This window comes from Hesperophylax consimilis, chromosome 9, assembly GCF_061612785.1.
Source record: "Hesperophylax consimilis isolate HC1 chromosome 9, BYU_Hcon_1.0, whole genome shotgun sequence".
Classification (NCBI taxonomy): Eukaryota; Metazoa; Arthropoda; class Insecta; order Trichoptera; family Limnephilidae; genus Hesperophylax; species Hesperophylax consimilis.
In genome coordinates, this window is record NC_142844.1 from 36,499,476 (window position 1) to 36,522,010 (window position 22,535).

Consider the following 22,535-nt stretch of genomic DNA (forward strand, 5'->3'; position numbering starts at 1 on the left):
CTTATGCATTGTAAGTACACATGATGTAAGAGGTTATTACTGTTTCCCTGAATGGATTTCGACTGCTCGAAACGAAGGAACGCAATTTTTTTTAATGTCACTTAATTGATAATTTGACAATTGACTTTGTTATGTAAATATCCTCATGGTACACGCTATCCAAAAAAATCGCTTTAATTCTTCGTTGTTTTGATTGATATACTAGTGAAAATATAAAACTACATGCATATTATAAATATTACGATGTACCTATAATAATTATTGCAAGATTGATAATTATATGTTAGTTAAAAAGCGCAGACCCCTGCAAAAACACGAAACCAGACTACTTTCAAGGATATACCCTAAGAAATTTCAACGATAGAAATACACATTTCAAAAATACAATTTACAGAATAACACTTGATCAAAAATAACATAAACACTTCAGCAGAGGTTCCCCTAGTGAGGTGTTTACAAAACACTCCTACTTACCTGATTATCATGTACAGTTTTTAATTATTAACATTGCCTCAATTTTATCTATGTAATCAACTGTTAAATGTATATGTATAAGAATAGAAATAAAAGACATTATAAAAATAGTGTTCTAGCAAAATAATATTATGGGTAGGTACTTTATCACATGTCTGAAATCTTGACACATTATTTTTAATTTTGAAAATGATTATTAAGATATTATAGATATATACTAAATACACATTTAAAACAAACCCGATTTCATTGAACCTGAGTTACTTTTACAGACAGACAGACACACAATATTTAGTTGTTATGTTAGTAGATATGTAAATTAAATTAGAATTCAAAAATAAAGTTTTCAGATTTGCACTTCTGCATATTAGTAAAATAACAATATTATTACACAGAACTAAACTTGTCTTACGTTCATAAAAAAATAAGGTTATGTATACAGTTTTTCAGGTGATACGTATCTGTCATGTGGATTCCCTGAGGGCTAAAGGTAAACACACTGTGACGGGAGAACATCCATCTTCATCCACAGCATCCGTCATATTCTTGTTTGTTGTGGACCACTTCTTCGCTTATGCTAAATACAGTTAGCCTGGTTTCTAATTACGCATTCACTAACTAGAAACCGTTTACCTTGCCTCTAAATTAGTTTTAGCAAACACATTCGCAAATCATCCTCCACTCGTCAGAATGACGCCACCCGTAAATAGAAAGGTTCTCCAACAATAGGTTGTTACAATAATTACGTCACGTTGTAAAATTTAAATGCTTGGCAATTTGTATGTTTAATTACTTTTAATCAAGTTAATGCGCTTAACAAAAATATGTTTAATTAGTTCGGTTCTACCATGTTACCGATGCTATCGATATTACCGACATATTAAGTCGCGAATTAAAAGTTTAACGTGAAACAGGTGAAGTTTAATTAATTTAATACAGTTTGTGGTAATTTTATTGTACTAAGATTTTTTAACGTTTTTTGAAAGGTGTGTAACCATAAACGAGCCAAGTTAATTGCGAATTTACTGATACGTTAATAAAGTGAATTCCATCGGCAGAATTAATGTTAAAATTTAGTGAATAATAGGTAACCTATATGTTACTGTATAATTACTGTCTATTTATTTTATATTTATAAAAAAATAGTATTTATTTACGAATCTAAATCGCAATCGGGAGATTTATCATAAAAATACTGTTTTCTGTATTTTGCCTGTGTTTCTGTGTAATTCTGGTTTGATGAACTCGGATTTGATTTGAATTTTATTGTTATTTTCAAATTTTAACTGATTGTGTGAATAATTTTGAAAAACGATTAGGTACCCATTTATTATATAATATATTTTTAAAATAAAATTATAATATTTAAAATGTATATTTCTTTTGTTGAAACTTCTTGTCCAATTTTGGGAATTTTCAAGGATCTGCGTTTTTCTATTTTCAAGAATGGTAAAATTCTGATCATTTCTTTAATTTGTCAACAAAAAAAATACTTATAAAGTTACAATAAATTATAATATCCTTTGATTTTTCACGAGAAATTAATCAAAGTATAATTTTCAAATATATATTGGTTTAAAGTGTATTAATATTTATTGACATTAATAACAAATGCATGCACTAAATGCCCAAGTTGAATACTTACCTACCCTAAGTACGGCCTTCGAGTTCGTTAATCTTGAAATAACCTGGTCGGCTGAAGGAGGAATATATTACTTGAAGCGCGGAGGTAGGGCGGGGGGGAGGGGTGGGGGTGAGTGGAGGGGGACGTTAAGAAAGAAGGTAACGGAGGCTGGTAGACATTTCGCGAGATCATCTCCATATTATCGAAACTAAAATTAACCTTCAGCCTAACGATTACCCCGTAATTGGATTCAATGGGAAAACATTTCACTAGCGATAAGAAACCTTTTCGGCAAATTAAATAAGTAAATGATATTTATTTTTCGGAATAACTTTATTGAGTAAAACCTCAAATTGTAATATTTAAATATTGAAGAAAATATTAGTGATTTCTAAACGAAAATCTGAAACAGAAAAATCAGAAAAGGAAACAGTCACATCTGGGACTCGAACCCAGGACCCTTGTCTAGACCCTTGTCTAGAACCCAATACAAGGGTCCTGGGTTCGAGTCCCAGATGTGACCGTTTCCTTTTCTGATTTTTCTGTTTCAGATTTTCGTTTAGAAATCACTAATATTGTCTTCAATATTTAAATAAGTAAATGATGTTTTTAATAATATATTCACTGTATGAATAAGGTTCTGCTTCTGAAAGGTATATTTTTACTATAGGTATGTTCTGCTCTATATGCACAGAGAAAAATCAGTATTGCTAATTTATTAAAAATCTCTTGAAATTATCGAAAGTCCGGTATGATTTTAACCACCAATTATTTGAAGAGATTCTTGATAAATTAGCAATACTCATTTTTACTCAAATGTATCAATCATCTAGAATCACCTTCCAAATTTGCATTTTACCCCCGGAAGTCCTGTATAACTATTAAAAAATCAATCAAAATCGTGGACCAGGATAAAAAGCAATATATAAATTTTGGTGAAAATGTCCACTTTCCTGTGCATTTGTTAAAAAATCGTCGTAAACAATGAACTTGTTGCCATTCAAATCTTCCTTTGTAATTAAAAAAAGACTTTCGAATGTAGAATTTTTAAATATTGAATGAAATTGAATGAAATAGTCGCGTGTTGGTTGGTGACCACTTCCTCACACCTGGCCTGGCCTGCGCCAATCGGACGTCTGATCTCGCTAGTCGCAAACAAAAGACGGTCGGTTATTATTTGAATAAGCCATTACCTATCTGATCAACATGGCTCTTGCGCTTAACTCTATTCAATTATTATTATTATAAACTATCAATACCTGTGCCGGCCACGCCATCCAATGACACCGGCGAGTGGCAAGTGGAAATGATTTCGTTTCCGATTGAAGATGGTGCAGGTGGCCATTCATTGCCCATTGTTTTGTCAAATTGTCGTGAGATGCCATTCTGTTTGTTCTAGGTACAGATTAATTTCATTATGCCTAACCTGGATACACTTGAAGGTACCTATATCTATATAGTCCCTGTCAGAACTAGTACTGACGAAATCTTCAACAAGCTAACACTATGTAAATAAAATATTTATTTTCTAAAACAATACTCCATTATGTTCATAAATATAAAACACACGAAATAACAAATAACACGTTAGAAATAGAAAAACGGTTCTATTCAGTGTCTATTCAACACACTTTTAAAAAGTGATATAAAGTCATTAAAAGCGATGAAAAAAAAATCAACTTAACCTAACCTAACATAACCGACTTAACCCAGTTAATAAAGTTTTTGTTTCATCACTTTCCATGACTTTATATAACTTTTAAAAGATGTGATGAATTATAATTTTGATGATTTATCCGGTCACCATTTCTAGTCATACAAAATAAGAATGCAACAAAACGCACCGTCTAAACTTAGAACACCTTACTTAATAATGTATGCAGTATTCAGTAACTAAATAATTAACTAACAAACCATTACGCCGTTTCTTCGCAAGGGTAGGCAGAGAGGACGGACCGCCAGACAACTCGGTCTTGGCAAATACTCCTTACCTCATTCTAATTCGTATATCGTCTATCATGCATACATACCTTTAATTTATTCTAACTCTTGACATAACCTGACTCAAGTAGTCGGTACACTTGACCATGCCATGTATCGTGCATTTCCGACTTCTTATACCATGCACATTCACATTGTGGACCTTACTAATAAACGTGTTTTAAAATTTACACAGCTGATTAATGTAGGAGAAATGGTTGTTCATCAGCTATGTAATATTTAAAACAGTTTTATTAGTGAGAGGGTTTATATTCTCTTTGCACTCCCTTTATTTGATCATTCGCTCTAGTGAACTGAAAACGAATCAAAATTACAATTCAAGACACCTTTAGAAAGTGTTATAAAGTGATGAGAAAACACTGGTAAATAGGTTACGTATGTTGGGTTTATAGGTTACTTTATTTTCATCGCTTATAATGACTTTATATCACTAAAGGTGTGTTGAATCGTCATTGTGTTGTGTTATCATGGAACCATTCGTTCTACATGGCCAAACCGTCTAAGCGTCTCTTTCTTAAACTTACTCATTACCCTTGCATTCTTTGCGGATTTCCACATTTTAACACGGTCACGAAAAAATGTGGAGATGGTTTTACCACACATTTGTCTCAAGGATCTCATTCTACAGAATTCAGTACACTTTCATCCTTATTCTGCCTTTTCCAAGGCTCAGAAAAAAAACAAGATTAACAATAATATTGAGTGGGTACCAGCCAACAAAGCGATACTGGCTCATTCATTTTTCCATAGGTACCTACCATTTATAACTAATTTGTCACATCTGTTAAATTTAAGAAAATACGTCAATAATAAAATAAGAACCCTTTTTTGTTGCTTAATCACTGCAATTTCAATAGTTTTCCAACCAGTAATAAGTTTTATAGGGCGTTTCCTTATGCGAATCGAATGTGAAAACAATGCAAAATCATATTCCGAAAGAATCATAAAAAATCCCTTCATGAAAGACAAAATTCCACTGCAGGGGGTAAATGTAGTTTCCCTCACTGAGTAAAGAATGTACAAGGGGTGACGTACCCTTCAGCGAGCAATTTGTTTAGTATTTTGTACTCGAGAGAAAGCTAAAAAATGAACATTGAATAATGTCGGTGATAAAGTAAAAAGACCTTGAAAAATCATTTTTTAACGTTTCTATGCATTCACAAGAGTGGCTGTTGCAAATAGGGTGAAATATAATAGTAGGGTTGTCTTCTTGGTTAGTTATGTTTTTATGAGCCGTATTGTAAGAGTTTTAAAATAACTGACGTATTGCTATTGACAGTTCGGGAAAGTAATAAAAAGCATAATTATATTTAACGCTTTGAGATAAAGTACGTTAATTAAGATAAGTCAAGGTGAAAATTTCCTATTACAAGAAATTTTGAAAATATTGAGACTTAAAAACTGAAAACTACGAAACGCCCAAAAGACGTAATACTGTAAGGGTATTCTGCCGTGGCAAATAAAAACACAGTGACTTCCTTGAGAGTCTTAAGTAGGACACTGCGTTTTTAATTATCGCGACAGTATTATATACATTGAACAGAAGAGCAACAAAGTTTTTGACATTATTTCCAAAATTTTTAATACGTAGATTTGAGCATGTTTGTTTTCGTTACCAGACAACTCAACACAATGATTAATTCAACAAACCTTTAAAAAGTGTTAAAACTCGGTTAAATTGGTTTAAAGGTTAGTATTTTTTCATCACTTTTTAAAGGTGTATTGAATTGTCACTTTGTTGAGTTATCATGGAACTGTTTGTTTTATGCAATCAGTTAAAAAAATGCATTGTTCCATGAGAATTTAAGCTTTATTAGTTTTAGAATTATGCCAAAAATATTGTACAAAAATACACAAAGTCCCGGTAATGCCACTGCAATGTTTTACGACGTAAGTTTTCTAGGAATTCAGTGCTTTAGGGCTGCCAAACGTTTTATGGTGCTTCTGCCTATTGGCTTCCTTTCTCCGGTACCGTTAATGGTTTTATGTGGAAACAACCCTTATCTGAAATTATAATAGCTGTTGCGCAATTTTTTTACAGCCTCTTTTTAACTAACAGCGGCCCCTTGGAGTTTGCAAAAGAAAGCTGCCATTTTTTCATACTTTCGAAAAAAAATCACAAACACGCCGCATTTTTTTGTTTTGTTTTGCATAAATATTTGAATACAATGGAACCGTAAAATAGGAATGTTTGTTTGCAAAAACGCCGTGGAAATCATAAAAAAGTTTTCAGAATTAATTATATGGCACAAGGCACACGCATACCATTTCGTTATGCAATAGATATTTTAAAAAATATTTTAATTTCGTGCTTACCGAACTGCTTATCTCTCATCATTGTCGTTTCGTACATATCTGGAAATAAAACAAATCATTATTAGTTTATTAATCGCAAGAATCATATTGTGGTGAACATCTTTAATTCTTATCAAGGATCATATTCATACGAGAGTAAAAATTGTACGCTTTTTATAGTTTATTATGTTTTTATATTTTTATAAAAAAATCTACATCCTCGAATTGAACAATAAAAATAAAAATATAAATCCAACCTTTCCCACTAATCTTCTAATAAATTTAATAATATTTAAGGAGAATTGTAAAATCACAAATGGGCAGTATTTTTAATTTGACCGTGAAAAATCGTATCTTCAAAATAAACTTTTGAATAAAACTGGGTTTATCTGAAGTGACTTGCCAGGTGAGTATGTGTTCTTTGACTGTTTTTAAATAATTAGATAGAGCTTAGGAAATCATATCTTTACACTCATAGTCTTGTAGTGAGGTACTTGTCCATTACAAATGAACTAACTCTATGTTTACGTGAAGGTAAAGGACTAGTCTTGTAGTGCTGTACTTGTCCATTACAAATGAACTAACTCTATGTTTACGTGAAGGTAAAGGACTAGTCTTGTAGTGCTGTACTTGTCCATTACAAATGAACTAACTCTATGTTTACGTGAAGGTAAAGGACTAGTCTTGTAGTGCTGTACTTGTCCATTACAAATGAACTAACTCGATGTTTACGTGAAAGTAAAGGACTAGTCTTGTAGTGTTGTACTTGTCCATTACAAATGAACTAACTTGATGTTAACATAAAGGTAAAGGGCTAGTCTTGTAGTGCTGTACTTGTCCATTACAAATGAACTAACTCAATGTTAAGGTGAAGGTAAAGGACTAGTCTTGTAGTGTTGGACTTGTCCATTACAAATGAACTAACTTGATTTTAACATAAAGGTAAAGGGCTGGTCTTGTAGTTCTGTACTTGCCTATTACACATGAACGTTTGAATGCGTAGAGAATGATGGAGGTAGGTGGCTATAAAATTTAATTAGGCTCATTATTTTTACGGTGAAATAATGAGTTCATATCACATTTTAAATATTAAAACTGTTTTTCGAAACAAAGATTAAGTCTGCGCGATACAGAATTGGCATAAACACAAAACTAATTACAGAGCAGCAACGTTTTCGGATTTACGAAATAAATATAAAAAACACGTTCACAAATCCCATAATTTACGGTCCGCTAGGAGCAACCTTCAGATCTACCGGAAATACTTTTCTATTCCAAAATTCTGAATGAATTTGCAACGCTCAAATAATGTAAAATATTTACATAAGCACCCAATGCGGTTTCATTCACAAGTTATAGATCTAAATTCCTCCATCTGTGGGGAAAATATTCCAAGTATGTAGATTGTAGATAAACGTGAGCAAAACCCGACCACCAATAGGGTATATGATAATTAAGGTTAAAAGTAAAGTATGTTATAGACGGCGTTAAATGAATTACTTCATAAAAATAACCTTTTTGCAAGTTACGCTTTATTAAGTTGATTTTTTTTGCGCCAGTATATACGCAATATGAATATGGATAAATAGTTTTGTTTGTTTAAAAACTCAATTCTTTCAAGAAAGGCATACAAATAAAACATTAGATTGTTGATTCAATGCATTATTTTATTTGTATGTCTATCTTGAAAGAATTTAGTTTTTATACGGACACAACTATGTAATATTTAGTACAATTAGCAACTAGAATCAAAAAAATACAATTTCCTTATTCAGCTCTTTTTTAATGGAATTCACAGCTTGTGAAATAACCCCATTCGTAAAGCTTTTTCATAATACGTGGTAGGTGGTTCATCACTCTAATCTCCCTTCCCATTAAGAAAAAACGATGATATTTGCACATATTCCAAATGATGCAGAAAAGATATTATTTCATAAATTTTTAACACTTCACACACTGAATTCAACATTTTTAACACAGCACCTCACATTTTCAAACCTAAAATCAATAAATAACAGTGTGAATGTATATTACTCAACACAGACTAGATCCATCCTCTTTTCATAACTCATTTTTCTTTTATATTCACTAAATTAAGATACATAAGTGAAAACCTTTTATAGGTTGAATAACTGCACAAATTTTACTTTGACGTGATTTTCAAAAAAAAATAGTAAGTATTTTTTCAGACTGTATCTATCAATTAACTAACTGTTTGAGAATCGTTGGTATCCCGCCTGATATCAGTTCGCAGAATGTCCGGAGGCTTTGAGGATGAGCTGCGATCTGCCCCAATCATATTCATTACCAATAACACATAAAAATTTATTCAACCATTCTGAAATAGCAGGAAAATCCTCGAATATTCTAAAAACTTTTAATCTAGTGATACAAAAAAATATTGTCAGATCAAATATTATATTAAATATTTCCCAAATGTTTTGGAATAATAGAGCTAGTTTTATAAAACACATAGAGTGTAGGCAAATGTGTGCTTTATCTTATTTTAGTACCAACAGAATGCCATTAAAACAACTTGCTTGTATTAGTAAGCCAGCATATTATATCCAGAGAATCTACGCAACTTTATGAGCAGTAAAATTGGTTTGAAAATCGCAAAGTTTGACCGTTAACAGAAGCTACACACCGTATCCTATATTTAAATTACTTAGTATTCATAATTTAAAACGATTTTCAAGACTAGTGTTTGCCCATAATTAATTTGCATTTCGGTACGTACGGCGTCTTAAGAATGAGAATAATTATAATGGGATTAGAATAAGCACGTGTCTGCGAGTTTTAAAGATGATGGATTCACTACAAAACTTGTCGTGTTTCGGAACACTAAAACAACCAAATAGTGGAAGAAACAAACATTCCTGTCTTCAAAGCTCGTGCTATTTCTCTCTTCCGCGGTGTGCGACGTTTGATTGTGAAGGAGTAATATTTTCACCCGGTGAATTCTTCAAAATTATACGTAATGGTTTCGCGGCCTATAATAATGAAATAATTGGTGATATAACGTTTCAGGCCTTTGGCACATTGACCGTTATTTTTCATAAAGATGTTGTCAGAAAGTCTGTTGAACGTATCTGACAACTAAATACTGTTTATGAAAGCTGATTAAATACGTTTTCAAATTTTAATCTCAAAAATAAATATTTAAGTTTTGAAAAATTAAATTTATTAAAATCAAACATAAAAAGTTTTAACTAAGATAACCGATAACGGAAAAAACACAGATTTTACATTAAAATTACGGTTATCTCACTTTTTTAGTGTTTTATATAAAAAAATAGCGATTCATCTAAAATTGCGATTGGAACCTTTGGTTTCATATAAGTGCAGATTTTAATTATTATGTGGTTAACTTTGGTATTTGAATATAAAGCTTTGTGTTTTTTTTCTTCTTTCTAACACCGTTTCGTTAATATTTTTAACTATACGCTAAGGGAGGCACAAAGATTTCTATGAGCCCATACGAGCTGTTCCGGAAAGAGAACATATTGACTCTACGGGAAATAGCTGTTTGTTACCAAAACCGAACAAATTAGCCTGAGGAGTTAAGGTAAATAAAGCACATTGAAGTAATGAGACTCATTCAGTAATACAGTTATGAGTTATAACTTTTAATACATATTTTAATTATGAACATCACGATCAACACGGCACAATTACCTCCAAAATGCAGAGGCAAGTACTTCCACAGCGTACCAACAAGATACACAAACAATAATATTTTTTATATTTCTTGTCGTCAGCTTCTTCTACAGTTTACGCAAATAGATAGGTACTAGAATTACGAGTATTGATACAAGGATAAAAATGATCCTGTTAAAAAAAGTCACAGCATGACATGTCATCTTCCTCATAAAATATGTATATCGAGAACACGTGTTCTTTTCTTAATAGATGTCATGACGGAATGCGAGACAATATCAATATCAGTGTTTATATAAACACGTGTTCCGCCATCCTCATAAAACATTCCATTTTGACTGATATTTTATTACAAACTCTTTCAAATCATTCGTTATAGGCCTGCAGTCCCATTTTTACTCAACAAATTCACAAATCTCGTTAGCAAACTTAGGTATACACCTACCTCTTCAAGGTGTTTCGAAGAACACATTAATTCCCTTTGCAGTGGCTTTTTACAGTACCCACCTCTACGTTATTGTGCAATTTGTAGGTAACGATGAAAGAATAACACGAAGAATTTGACCACTGGCCTGTTCACAACGATGTTTTTTGGAGTCCAGGCCACTGCATCCTAGAATTTAGCAGAACCAACCAATGTCTTGTGAAAAATAGATTTACAATAACATTATTATTACACAACAAGTGCTGACTATTATACTTTAAATGATTTTTTTGTTATATCTTCACTGGGATGACCCGTGCTTAGATTTCATATAACAAAAATTTTGTAGTATGGATTATATATAAGTAATTATAAATACATTACAGAATGTTTTTTAGTGCTGTTGATTGGTTTCGGTCTTAGTCTGTATTTGGTGCCAGTAAATTTTCTATTTCTGATCTCTCTTAGTTTTGTATTCAGCTTTTTATTTAATTTTTAAATTTAATATTATTGTTGTGAGTTTTGAATGAGAGTGGGATTTTGTTGTTGAGTAAACTCAACAACCAATTGTGGTAATTGAGTAAACTCAACAACTACAATCTGGGAAGCCTTTTTGCACAAATTTCGTGTTTTTGGTTGCTTGTTGGATATGTTTTTGACCCTAAGATCTGATAATATTTGGCTAATTTATATAGCGCCGTTGTCGTGCGTCCTCAAAGGCGCTGATGTTTCCAATAGACGTGTATATAATAAAGGAGTATTGTTTTAGAATAGAGTTATTTAATTGACATGATGTAAAGATTTTTTCAGTAAGATTGATTAAGATTGTTTAAGATTTAGTCAGTGCTAGTTCTTACAGGGACTTTCAGAATAATTTTCGTAGATGCTTTTCAGGGTAATCAGTGATTATATGATATTGTCATTTGCACTTCCCCATCCGATAATAACGTAGTCTAACAGTGATTGGCAAAGAACCATGTAGGTCTTGATTAAGTTTGTTTTACTGAGGACTTTCTTGATGGTTTGGAAAAGTTTTTTAAAATTTTAATATTTTAATTAACGTGTGAACATATGTACTGATTAGGATGTCCAGTATTCACAGTAAGAATGCGGAATGGATATACTTTGATCACAGTGCTATTTCCTATACAATTATGTAATAATATTAGGCGCCTACGATATGATCCAGGTGATGGCGGCCTCCGTTAGAAGTTGGAAGCTGAGAGAATCGGTCACGTTAGCAAAAAAAAAACACTCATAGAGATTCGGAGACGATTTATGAATTAAATTCGACCAACTTCATGGATTTTATGCCGAAAAAAGGAAAAAAGCGTGAAAAATTTAAATTGCTTTAGGATGTCATTCTTACAAAAAGGGAAATCAAATTTAACCCAAAAAACTAAATAAATTATGTTTTGAAGAAATTTTGGTATCTACCATGATATTATGAGTGGAAATAATTGTTGTTATCCGGCCACAGAACTTCATATCTATCTTATCTATATATTAATTATATGAATATGCTCCAATTGTCAGATAGAAGAATTTTCACTGACTTGGTATTTCTATATAAAATTCTAAATGATTTAGTTGATAGTCCGGTATTGCTAGAATTGATAAGCTTCCGGATTCCACTACGTAATACTATATATCAGAATGTATTTCAGTGCATACATTCTGGGATGAACTACCATATGTATTCCTCTTTGCCCAGAATACTAATGGAGGGAAACAATTATACAAAATCAGTGGATATCTTCAATTTATCTTTAAACAAATATAAAATGTTGTTAATGAAGCAATTCAGCTATGTACAATAAATAATGTATATTTCTTAATATTCACATGTAAAAGCTCTGAAAAAGGGCGTTATTTAATAATAAATAAACAATGAATGTTTCTTTGTTTGTCTCGTATGCGTTCCTATACCTTTCATCAGATTTTGCTGAGAATTTTAAAGTTTGTTCTTATTAGTGCCAGGAGTTATTTAGAGAGTAGTTTGAATGGTAGTTAAAGAAGTCTGGACACTCGAGATATACTTAACGCATTATCTTTGCACTAGAATGAGATAAGTAGTAAAATTAAAGTCGAGATAATGTAATTTTTCACAGTAAATATGTGAATTTTATGATACAACGTGTAGGGAACGGTAGAAAAAAACGAGGAAGCCATGAATCAATTAATTATTTTTGGTAAAATGAGACGTGAAACAAATACTTAATACAATACAATGATATTATTTCCACCTTAAAATGCACCCAGTTGTCAGGATCACTAGAATTGACAACCTTAAAACATTATCCTCACCATTATCGTCACCTAGTAAACTTATTAAAACTATATTCATTAAGTACCCAAGCCTATAATTAAAATTATATTAAAAGATTAACGAATGCTTTCACGATCTTATCTAATAATATTTTTATCTATATAGGTAGGTAAACAAGCAGTAATTCATGATGTTTACCGAGTTGTTTTAAGGCCAATCAATAATTCGAAGAAAGATACCACTTAATCGCGAGGATGGGCATAACATGACGTGTCTCTCGGACCGAAATGTTAATAATAAGAATTGAACGAGATCGAGATGTAAAAAAGAATACAACTGCGAAATTACACATAATAAGATGCATGCAATCCCAGCTACGAGCGGGGGCTTCCTTCCATCCTACCTGACCGCCGATATGCATAAGAAAAAAATGCCTATTATTGTTGGAGGGTATGAATATTCAACGTCCCAAAAGAAGTAATAAATGGGCATGCAGAAAAAAGAGGCTAGCGAAATAATAGGGGTCCATGTGCATTCTGTATCCTGAGATTCAATAAAGAACCGATAATGGATTTAAGGCCACTGTGCCACGAGAAGAATAGAGGACGTGCAGTTTGGGAATTTACCTGATTTCGCTTTGGAACCTTTAAAGGTAAATGGGACTCGATGCAAATAGCTAAATTTATGTACGAAATGTGTCAATGAATAATTTATTTATTATGCCACACCCGCTTGAAGCAGGGGTAGTTAATTACTAAAAAATACTATTAGGTATATTGTATTGCGGACCCTGTAATGCTGTCCAAAATTTTGGCTAAAGAAGGAGGTAGCGCAACGCGGAATAATAACCCTAAATAAATCACGATAGTACTTTTGATAAGATAATTAAAATCATAATAAACAGGAGAATATATGTTCGCGAACCTATTCCACAGCCAAATCAGGGGTACCAATTGAAACCTTTAACCATAAAGACGTTCCATGTACTCATTAAAATTTAGAATATCCCCAATCTTAAATCACGCAGTTTTCAAATTTATTCATCAAACTACCTCACAGCAATAAAGATATGTATTGTTTCCTTCCGGAAATATCTAACATATTTGACGAGCTGGCTAACGATTGAAGAAGCACAAGGAATTTAACAAAAAGTATTTCTCACGAGGTTGTAAAAGAACCTTAATAAATTTGCATACTTCGTATGGGTCAAATGTATAAAACTGGATGCGGCCGTTAAATTAATATAATACAATATTTGATTCGCACAACGAAAACGGTAAAGCGAACACGAAATTTGAAATTACTGCTTTTGCAACATTGGAAAGTTCACCCGGCCCCGCCCGGTGAGCTTTTAATATAAAACGTGATTTTTTTTGTATCTGATTGATTCCGCGGACCTTATCTCCCATTTATCAACTGTGCTGCGGCGTTCACCAACGGGCCCGATTCCGATCTAAGTATCTTTTGCATATTATGTTCGTGGCATTATTTACTATCGGCTATTACCTATTACTATAAAGCCACGCTTTTTTACTGATCATACAACACCTGTGTCAGGAGTTAATAATCTCTTTATGTCGGTGTTATAGCTATACTTAACACAGACAACAAACATAGGATAACATCCGCATCACGCATATGATACGGGTTTAATACAGTTTTGATCTCAGTAGCCGATGGTGGCTTGTGATTTATTTTGATCATCGAGGGCTTAGATAGATTATCGATTAACTCTAATTTCAAAATGACTAATTTTGTTTATATTTTTGGTACAGGTAAATTATATAGATTGTTCATAATTTGCCGGCAACCCGGGCAGTTATTGATAATTAATACAGGCACACAGAAATAAATGAATATTGGTAGTTTATTAAGAACTTTAAACTGTTAGTAAATTCCTAATATGTCGGAACAAGTGTTCAAAAACGTGCACCCGCATTTACCTTGATAATATATGATAGTGGATATCTTACAAAATGCAAAAACATTAGGTTTTTGATGAATACGTGTGAAAATATATTCGCATTTTACTAAAAGTCTATCAGGAAACCTATTAACTCATTCGTTTAGGGCATGCTGTTTTTAACAGGATCACCAATAATTTGAAGAGATTCTTAATAAATTAGCGATACTTATTTTTCTCCGTGTAACGTAGAGTTCAAGTAAGTTACCCGCCTCACTAGACGATGTCCGTTCGGAGACGGGTTAAATTAAGTTAGGTCCATAAATATATATATATATTTTTTTTTTATTAATACACGGGTACATTATATACCAAAATGTTATATAATAAATAAATAGTAAAATTGTTGGTAAAAGCAATATATAAAAATGCCAAACACCCCTAAAAAAATATGGATACAAAAAATCTTACGTTTTGAAGGTTAAGCTATTACAGAAAAGCTCATTTGCGGTTAAATATTAATAATTTGCTCTGATAATTAGATACTGATTAGCAAAATGGAATCCTTTATTGATCTGTATGGTGTATGGATCAGCATATAGACAGATCGATAACTATTGCTCTTAACAGTTACAGATAACTATTGATGTCAACAATTACAGATGACTATTGCTCTCAACAATTACAGATAACTATTGCTCTCAACAATTACAGATGACTATTGCTCTCAACAATTACAGATGACTATTGCTCTCAACAATTACAGATGACTATTGCTCTCAACAATTACAGATAACTATTGCTCTCAACAATTACAGATAACTATTGCTCTCAAAAATTACAGATAACTATTGATGTCAACAATTACAGATGACTATTGCTCTCAACAATTGTAGATGACTATTTCTCTCAACAATTTGACTGGATAACTCTCGCGGCTTGATCAGAAGAAGCGACTTGTGAAATCTTTTCCAACAAAAATAAACCAGATTATCTGTCTTCCGGAAAAGACAAATTATTTTTAATGAATCTGGAAGGGAGTGTGTATTATTGGCTGCCTTTTGATTCGACCGACTGTTAATTCATTGCATTACACGGGTAATCAGTTCATCTCTCGTTCACATATTTGATAGAATGCCGAAAGAAAGAGACAGTGTCTACCTACCACTGGTATATATTTATTTAATATTATTACGGCTATTATCAATTATTTTTCTTGAGCGTTCTTTGACATTATGTTTTGTGTAATTTCGTTGGGCAACACGCGACGTCTTGTATTTTTGATTGTTCGATTAATTTAATATGACTGGAACAGTGGCAGCTGGTGATCGTGTTGGCGTGGAAAAGGTATATAACAGGTAGGAAAAAGTATATGCCTTTCTACGCTAAATTTTTCAACTATCCTATTACAAAAAAAACGAGCTTATTTGAATATAAGCCCCTACGCAGAAAAATGAGTAATACATTAAATATATTATACAGGGTTTTTCAATAAGAGGTGTTATTTTGAATAGCCCACTATTTCGGTAGATGTTACTTTTGAGGCTGTCATTTTTTGACATTTGACAAGTAAAAACTACGCAATTAATAAAAATGGAACGTTACACGCTTCAACTACGCATTGAAATTATTAAAATTCACTTGAGTAAATCAAATGCAAATCATCTTGAGTGAAGAGGCCCATTTCCACCTCGGTGGCTTCGTCAACAAGCAAAATTGTCGCATCTGGGGCTCGGAAAACCCAAGAGTTATTGTTGAAAAGCCTCTTTATCCTTAACGTGTGACTGTTTGGTGCGGTTTATGGTCTGGCGGAGTCGTTGGACCTTACTTTTTCGAAAATGAGGCTGGAGCAACAGTTACGGTGAATGGATTGCGCTATCGAGAGATGATTAATGATTTTTTATGGCCGGAATTGGAGGTATTGATCTGGACAACGTTTACTTTCAACAAGACGGCGCTACGTGCCACACAAGCAACGAAACCATTGATCTTTTACGATTGAATATCAAAATAACACATCTTATTGGAAAACCCTGAGTGTACATTGAGAATCTCTTCAAATTTTTGGTAATCCTGTTAAAACCAGGACTGCCAAACCAGACAGCCGCTTCCCGATAAAGTGTTAGTAAATACGTAGAATATCGGAAGAACACCTGCGTTTGTCTTAACAATATATCATGATGAAATTTAAATATGTTGGGATATTTATCATCGTGACAAAACATCGGACATCGTGACAAAACATTGTTATTTTACTAAAAGTTTATCAGGATACCTATGAATACATTCGTTGATGGCCTACTAACCCATTTCAACAGGAATTCGAATAATTTGAAGAGATCCTTAATAAATTAGCAATATTTTTAGCACGAAGTAATTTGGGATGCGGGTTTGGATACCGCCGCCCCGAGAACCATTTATTGGATATAACCAACACCTCTGCCGTAGGTCACCTCACATGGTTCGCTACGTTTGGTGTTTTAGCAGGGGTGCCCGGGTTCATCGGGTGAGGTGTGTTCAAGATGAGCCTGCCCACCAATGAATATCAAATGCCAGAACGAGAGAGGTTGGTTTGGAGAGACCCTTTGACCTCTCCAACTGGTATCTGGACCCATCGCCTTGGGATGGACATATTCATATGTCCATCACTCCTGGACACACTTATCCCCTAGATTTATACCCAATCCTTATACCTTTTACTTTCTCTAAATTTCATCTTCTTCCTTTCCTTAATAAAGACTCTCCACACAGCATCCCAAAAGAGGACATAAGCCCTGAGGGAAATTATTTTCCTCATGGCCTCTTGTGTGGGGTTAGTGAAAAAAAACAAACGTGGCATTTAGAGTATTGAAAACAAATTAAAAATAACCCTTACCAGATAATGGAATAGTAACAAAGTTAAATAATGTATATATTGTGTTATTTTAGCGATATTAAACCGTGCAACCTAAATTAGTAAGAAAGCACAGTAGTACTCACCTACCTATCCACAATAATTAAGAGATTGTCGATTAACAGTGTTATATCTACGTGAAAAAATAACTCGATAAATACTGAGAATTATTTTTCCGTTGGGTAGAATAAACTGATAAAGATGCGGCAATAAAATTCCCGAGAGCCGTGTCAACACATTCGAGCCGACGATTCGTCTTGTTCAACATCTCCCACGGAGGTCAGGGGGTTATATCTTGGAAATTAGCTACGACCATGATCGTACGAGATCAAACGAAAAGGTATCACACATAAAACAATGGACAGATCCAGGAATTAAAGCCTATTAAATATCAAACTAAAGCCTCCGCGACCGGAGAGGAAGGATCAAATAAACACATTAACTTGTGCTGCACTAACATATGTTATATCGATTGTACTTTTAAGAGTTATTATTATTCGATTTATTTTATGAGAACTGACCGAATGTATTATTTGGATATTTCTTGTAATGTTTTTATCTCAGTCGTTGAAAATACTGTTTTGTCTCAGAAAATGTAGATATTACGAAAGAAATTATGTTTGTGCCGTACACGAAGTTTAGAATTTAGGCTTTTGTTAGTATTATGATCCTTTTTATTTGGAGAGCTTATTATGAAAGCTCTGAAAATTTAATAAAATATAATATAAAGCTCTGCTTCTAATCAAACATATTATAATACTTTATCTAAAAATGGGAACACTTCATCATAGGTCATATTTAGTTTGTGATTATTTCACACTCTACTATACTATGCAAGGGTAGCAAAACGGACAGTGCAGTTTTGAAGGGCTGGTACATCCCGTATGGTTGAGGTAGGGACCTGGGAGGGGCTTCATTGTGTTGGAAGGGTCGTTCCGTTTTCAGTCGTTACCATAGTTTGGTTCGGACAACATCGGGGCTTCGAAACGTTTTTTGAAAATGGCCGTTCTTTCGTCGCCACCCAGCGGCGACCCATTTGCGACTTCTTCCGGAGGCGGTACTCGAAGGAAAGTGTTATAAAAGTCGGCCTCACACCCTAGAAGAACTCAAAGATTGTATTCAAGAAGCGCCAAAATACGGCCGCAAACTTCAAAAATCGCCTTCATCAAAGTATCGCTATTGGGGGCCATCATCTGATGTCATCTTCAAGACTTGATGCATAAAACGGTATGATGTACTTAATAAAATAAAATAAACCCCATTTCTGCAAGTCGCGCCGTTTTTATTAATAGCCCTTCGAAACTTCACTGTATTTTTTTTGCACTGTTTGTTTTGCCGCACCCTGTATTATGTACCTGTAAGCTGCATGTACGAGCGAAGAAATACATAAATTGAAAGTTGAAGGAAAAAAAAGTTCGGGTAATTTTTTTTTGCGGTTTGAATAATAGTTGGTATTTAGAGAGTGGAAAGAAAAATTACTTATAACTTTAGAACTTTTGAAATATCGACGCATTATTATGAACCAAAGCTTGTAATAAAAGTATATTTATATAAAGTTACCTGCCAGGTAAGTATGTTTTCTGTAACTGTTTGTAAATAATAAAATTAGATAGAGCCTAAGAACTAAAAATAAGTTGTACAGCGCTCACGAGGTGACTTTTCACAAAATAAACGGCGTTGTACAAATTATACAATTATTATTTTTATCATTGATGGCTCGACATCGACAACCCGTAGAGTGACAATAATGAACTATATGCATCAATTGATTATATCTCTAGTTATTCTAGAATCTTTGTTACGTTAAGACAACGATAGGTATGCTTTTTTTTTTAATTTTCGTCCGTTATTTATTGAAGAACGCCTAAATAAAGTCTGATTAAAGTTAGAACAGTTTTTTACGCACGAACCCGAACAACGCGGAGCTGAAACAAGGCGTGGAATTACACGGATATTTAAAATGGTCCAGCGTCCATCGTCCAGCGATGTGGTGAAAGAGCAGCAGGTCGCACGGTAGATAAACATGCCGTAATTCCTGGATGACTTGACAAGATGAGATTATTAAGATGAAAGGGTGGAGTAACCCACTTAAGACGGTGAGCGCGTCGCAGACTGTATTGCCAGTCCAGGTATTGGGCGCCCCGAGGAGCAGTGAGCATCTCGACCATTGCACCCAAAAGAACGATACCTCTCGCGTTATGTCCATTTCTGTGCGGTCGTTTACCTTTGCCAGGTTCTCGAGCTGATTCGGTGGCGCCAGCGCAATATTGTTTCGAGACTTATTGTCTTTTTCCCATAGTTAAGTTTTTTCCGTGCAGGTATCAAAAAATGTTCATGAACCACTCAGTGCGGTGTTATTTCTTGTGTGTCATTCTTTAGAATGATGTGAGCTATGGTAATTTCATTTACCTCTAGGATGCTGACAAACCAGACAGGAGCCGAGATTCGACACATTAGTGGGCGCATCTTGTAGACATAAACTGCTAAGTACATAGGGAATATATTATAATGTTTATTTGGACTCCTATTTAGTTACTTCTTATTTTTTTAAATAATTTGTCAGTTAGCGGCATTCCATCAACACGTGAAGTACGTTTTCATATTATCTCTTGGTAAAGAAAAGGTACTCAAAAAGCAAAAATATTGAGCGATTATATTGTAATATACGTGTAGGTGATATATTTATATGTATTTAAATTAACTTTTAAAATGACTGCCTCAACACAGGCTAGCCTAGTGAGGCAGGTTATGAGAAACTCCAACTTTATCTATTTTTCAACATGTATTCTTAGCTAATTTATTTAATAAAAAATCAATTATTATCATTATTATTTTGACAAGAAATTATGTGTAATTTTTTTTATCAAATTTCTGAAAAATCATGTCGTCCTTAGTAAAATTTATGCAATAGGTATTTTGTATATTTGTACGAATTTTCTATGATTTTCACTGGTAAATACCCTATTTAATTCCAAGAGCATGATGAAAATTGGAGAGAAAATAATAAAATATATTTTAATAATAATAGTGGATTCTTTTGAGGTATTAATTTAATTAATTGCTAATTATTAAAAACGAGATTTATGGCGCTTCATAAGGAAAATGATATAGTTTTATGGTAACCGATCTTATTGGGTATTCGGAAACCATCTGACGGATACCTTACCAATTCATTGCGGCATTACCAGGAACCTAATTTGGCATCAGAATGATCCAAATTTAAATTAGAAGGTCCTAAAACGTCGAATGTGGCACCTTCTACGAACTGGAGGAGGAATAGGATGAATTCACAGGAAGTCCTAGCGGCGAGGCTATTATAATAAAACGGACATTAAAAAACTACTAAACCATTTCAGAAGCTGTGAATTTGTCCAGCAGGTAGGGAATTGATATACTAAGATCACGGCTAATAGATGAAGCTCACAGGCGTTCATAGAAAGTATAACGAATTATTGACTAATCATCACGCCATCGTACGCAGAAAGAAAGCTAAGCAACTGTCTTTAGGTGTGTACACACCTCTTGCTTCATTAACATTCGTCCATCGTCTTATGAGACACTCTCATCAGGGCAATATTACGATATGAAGACCTGAATTGTAAAACGGAGGGACAGGCTAAATAAATAAACCTGCAAAAATCGCATTTCAGAGCAATTTTCTGACAAAAATTTAAGAAAAGAAACATTATATGACGGGTTGTTTCGCAGAATTTGAAAAATTCATGAAATTTCATAGTTGATTTTCAAGTTCTGTGAATGTTCTGTTATTATTTCAGTTTTGTGAAACGACTGGACAATAATGATATAGTAACAGAACTTGGATAGAACCTTCACAGAACTAGAAAATCAGCTTTGAAATTTGATGAATTATTCAAATTCTTTGAAACATCCTGACCATAGTTTTAAAATTAAATTGTTGAAAATTTTGCTACGCCTACCGTCTTTAGAAGTTGATGAACTGATGAGATAATAATGAAAAGATGTAAGAATCATTAAGGTATTCATCACGATTTATTAAAATTGCTATGAACAACTATGTATACTAAATATTATTTAAAAAATAACACGAAGATGAGATTTGCTAGTTGGTATACTACTAATGAAGCTACTTGGCCTATCTTCATAACATAACTTTGAACAATTTGTGGTGCGGGCCCATGGGTTGCATTAGTACAAGTATAAGTACGGCCCTGACTATTGAATAACAAAGATGTTGATAGTACCGCGTTTTCCCTTCATTTGGAAGTTTTACCTATATTAAGCTAAAATCCTACAAATAATATTTGGTATTTAAATAATTATCCAAATATTAAAAGAGCATTATCATCTCTTCGAAAGAAACAATTGGTAAAATAGGTCAACATGATAAGTTTTGGGAGTGTACACTTTACATTGTACAAAGTGTACAGCCTTGATAAACTGCAGCCTAAAGATAACTACCAAAATACTACTATCTTTATTATAAAAGAAAAACGAGGCTAAATAATATTGGTTATAAAGTTAATTCCCTCGTGGAGATGATCGATACAAGGGTGATACTAATCACTGTGATCCATATCATCTTTTCACCACTACATTAATTACAACCGTGTAACACATTAGGATCAATGGGACCGACTGAAACACATGCGCCGGAGATATACAAACATGTTTATTATGATTTATGACCGGCCCCAGAACTAGTTTGGTTATGTAATACTTATTCCGTAGATAAGCTTAATACCCCATTCAGTAATTCGTGATTTTGATATCACTTTAAGAATGATATGAATCGATTTAATAACGATTATTAACTTGACTGATTGTCAGCGTTTTTTTCCCCGTTCCAGGAGACTTTGGTTCTAAGCCGCTGTGTTTCTTGTACAAGAGATATTGCAACAATCGACTCGCTGATTTATAAGCGGAGCAATTTTATAAATAAGACAATTATTTTTATTTTCTTCTCGTGGGTTATAAAACACATGCAAGCCGTGCCTATTGCTTAACGTGTGA

The 22,535-nt window shown here is 33.3% G+C and overlaps 1 protein-coding gene across 1 annotated transcript in view; it reads right to left on the bottom strand.

Annotated features, from left to right (window-relative positions):
- The window catches only part of LOC149421295 (uncharacterized), a 160,327-nt gene that overhangs the window by 130,407 nt on the left and 7,385 nt on the right, over positions 1 to 22,535 (bottom strand). Inside the window, exon 2 of the mRNA XM_089635462.1 lies at positions 6,416 to 6,454. Within this exon, the coding sequence (XP_089491588.1) occupies positions 6,416 to 6,454 (39 nt within the window). The remainder of the gene's footprint in view (positions 1 to 6,415; positions 6,455 to 22,535) is intronic.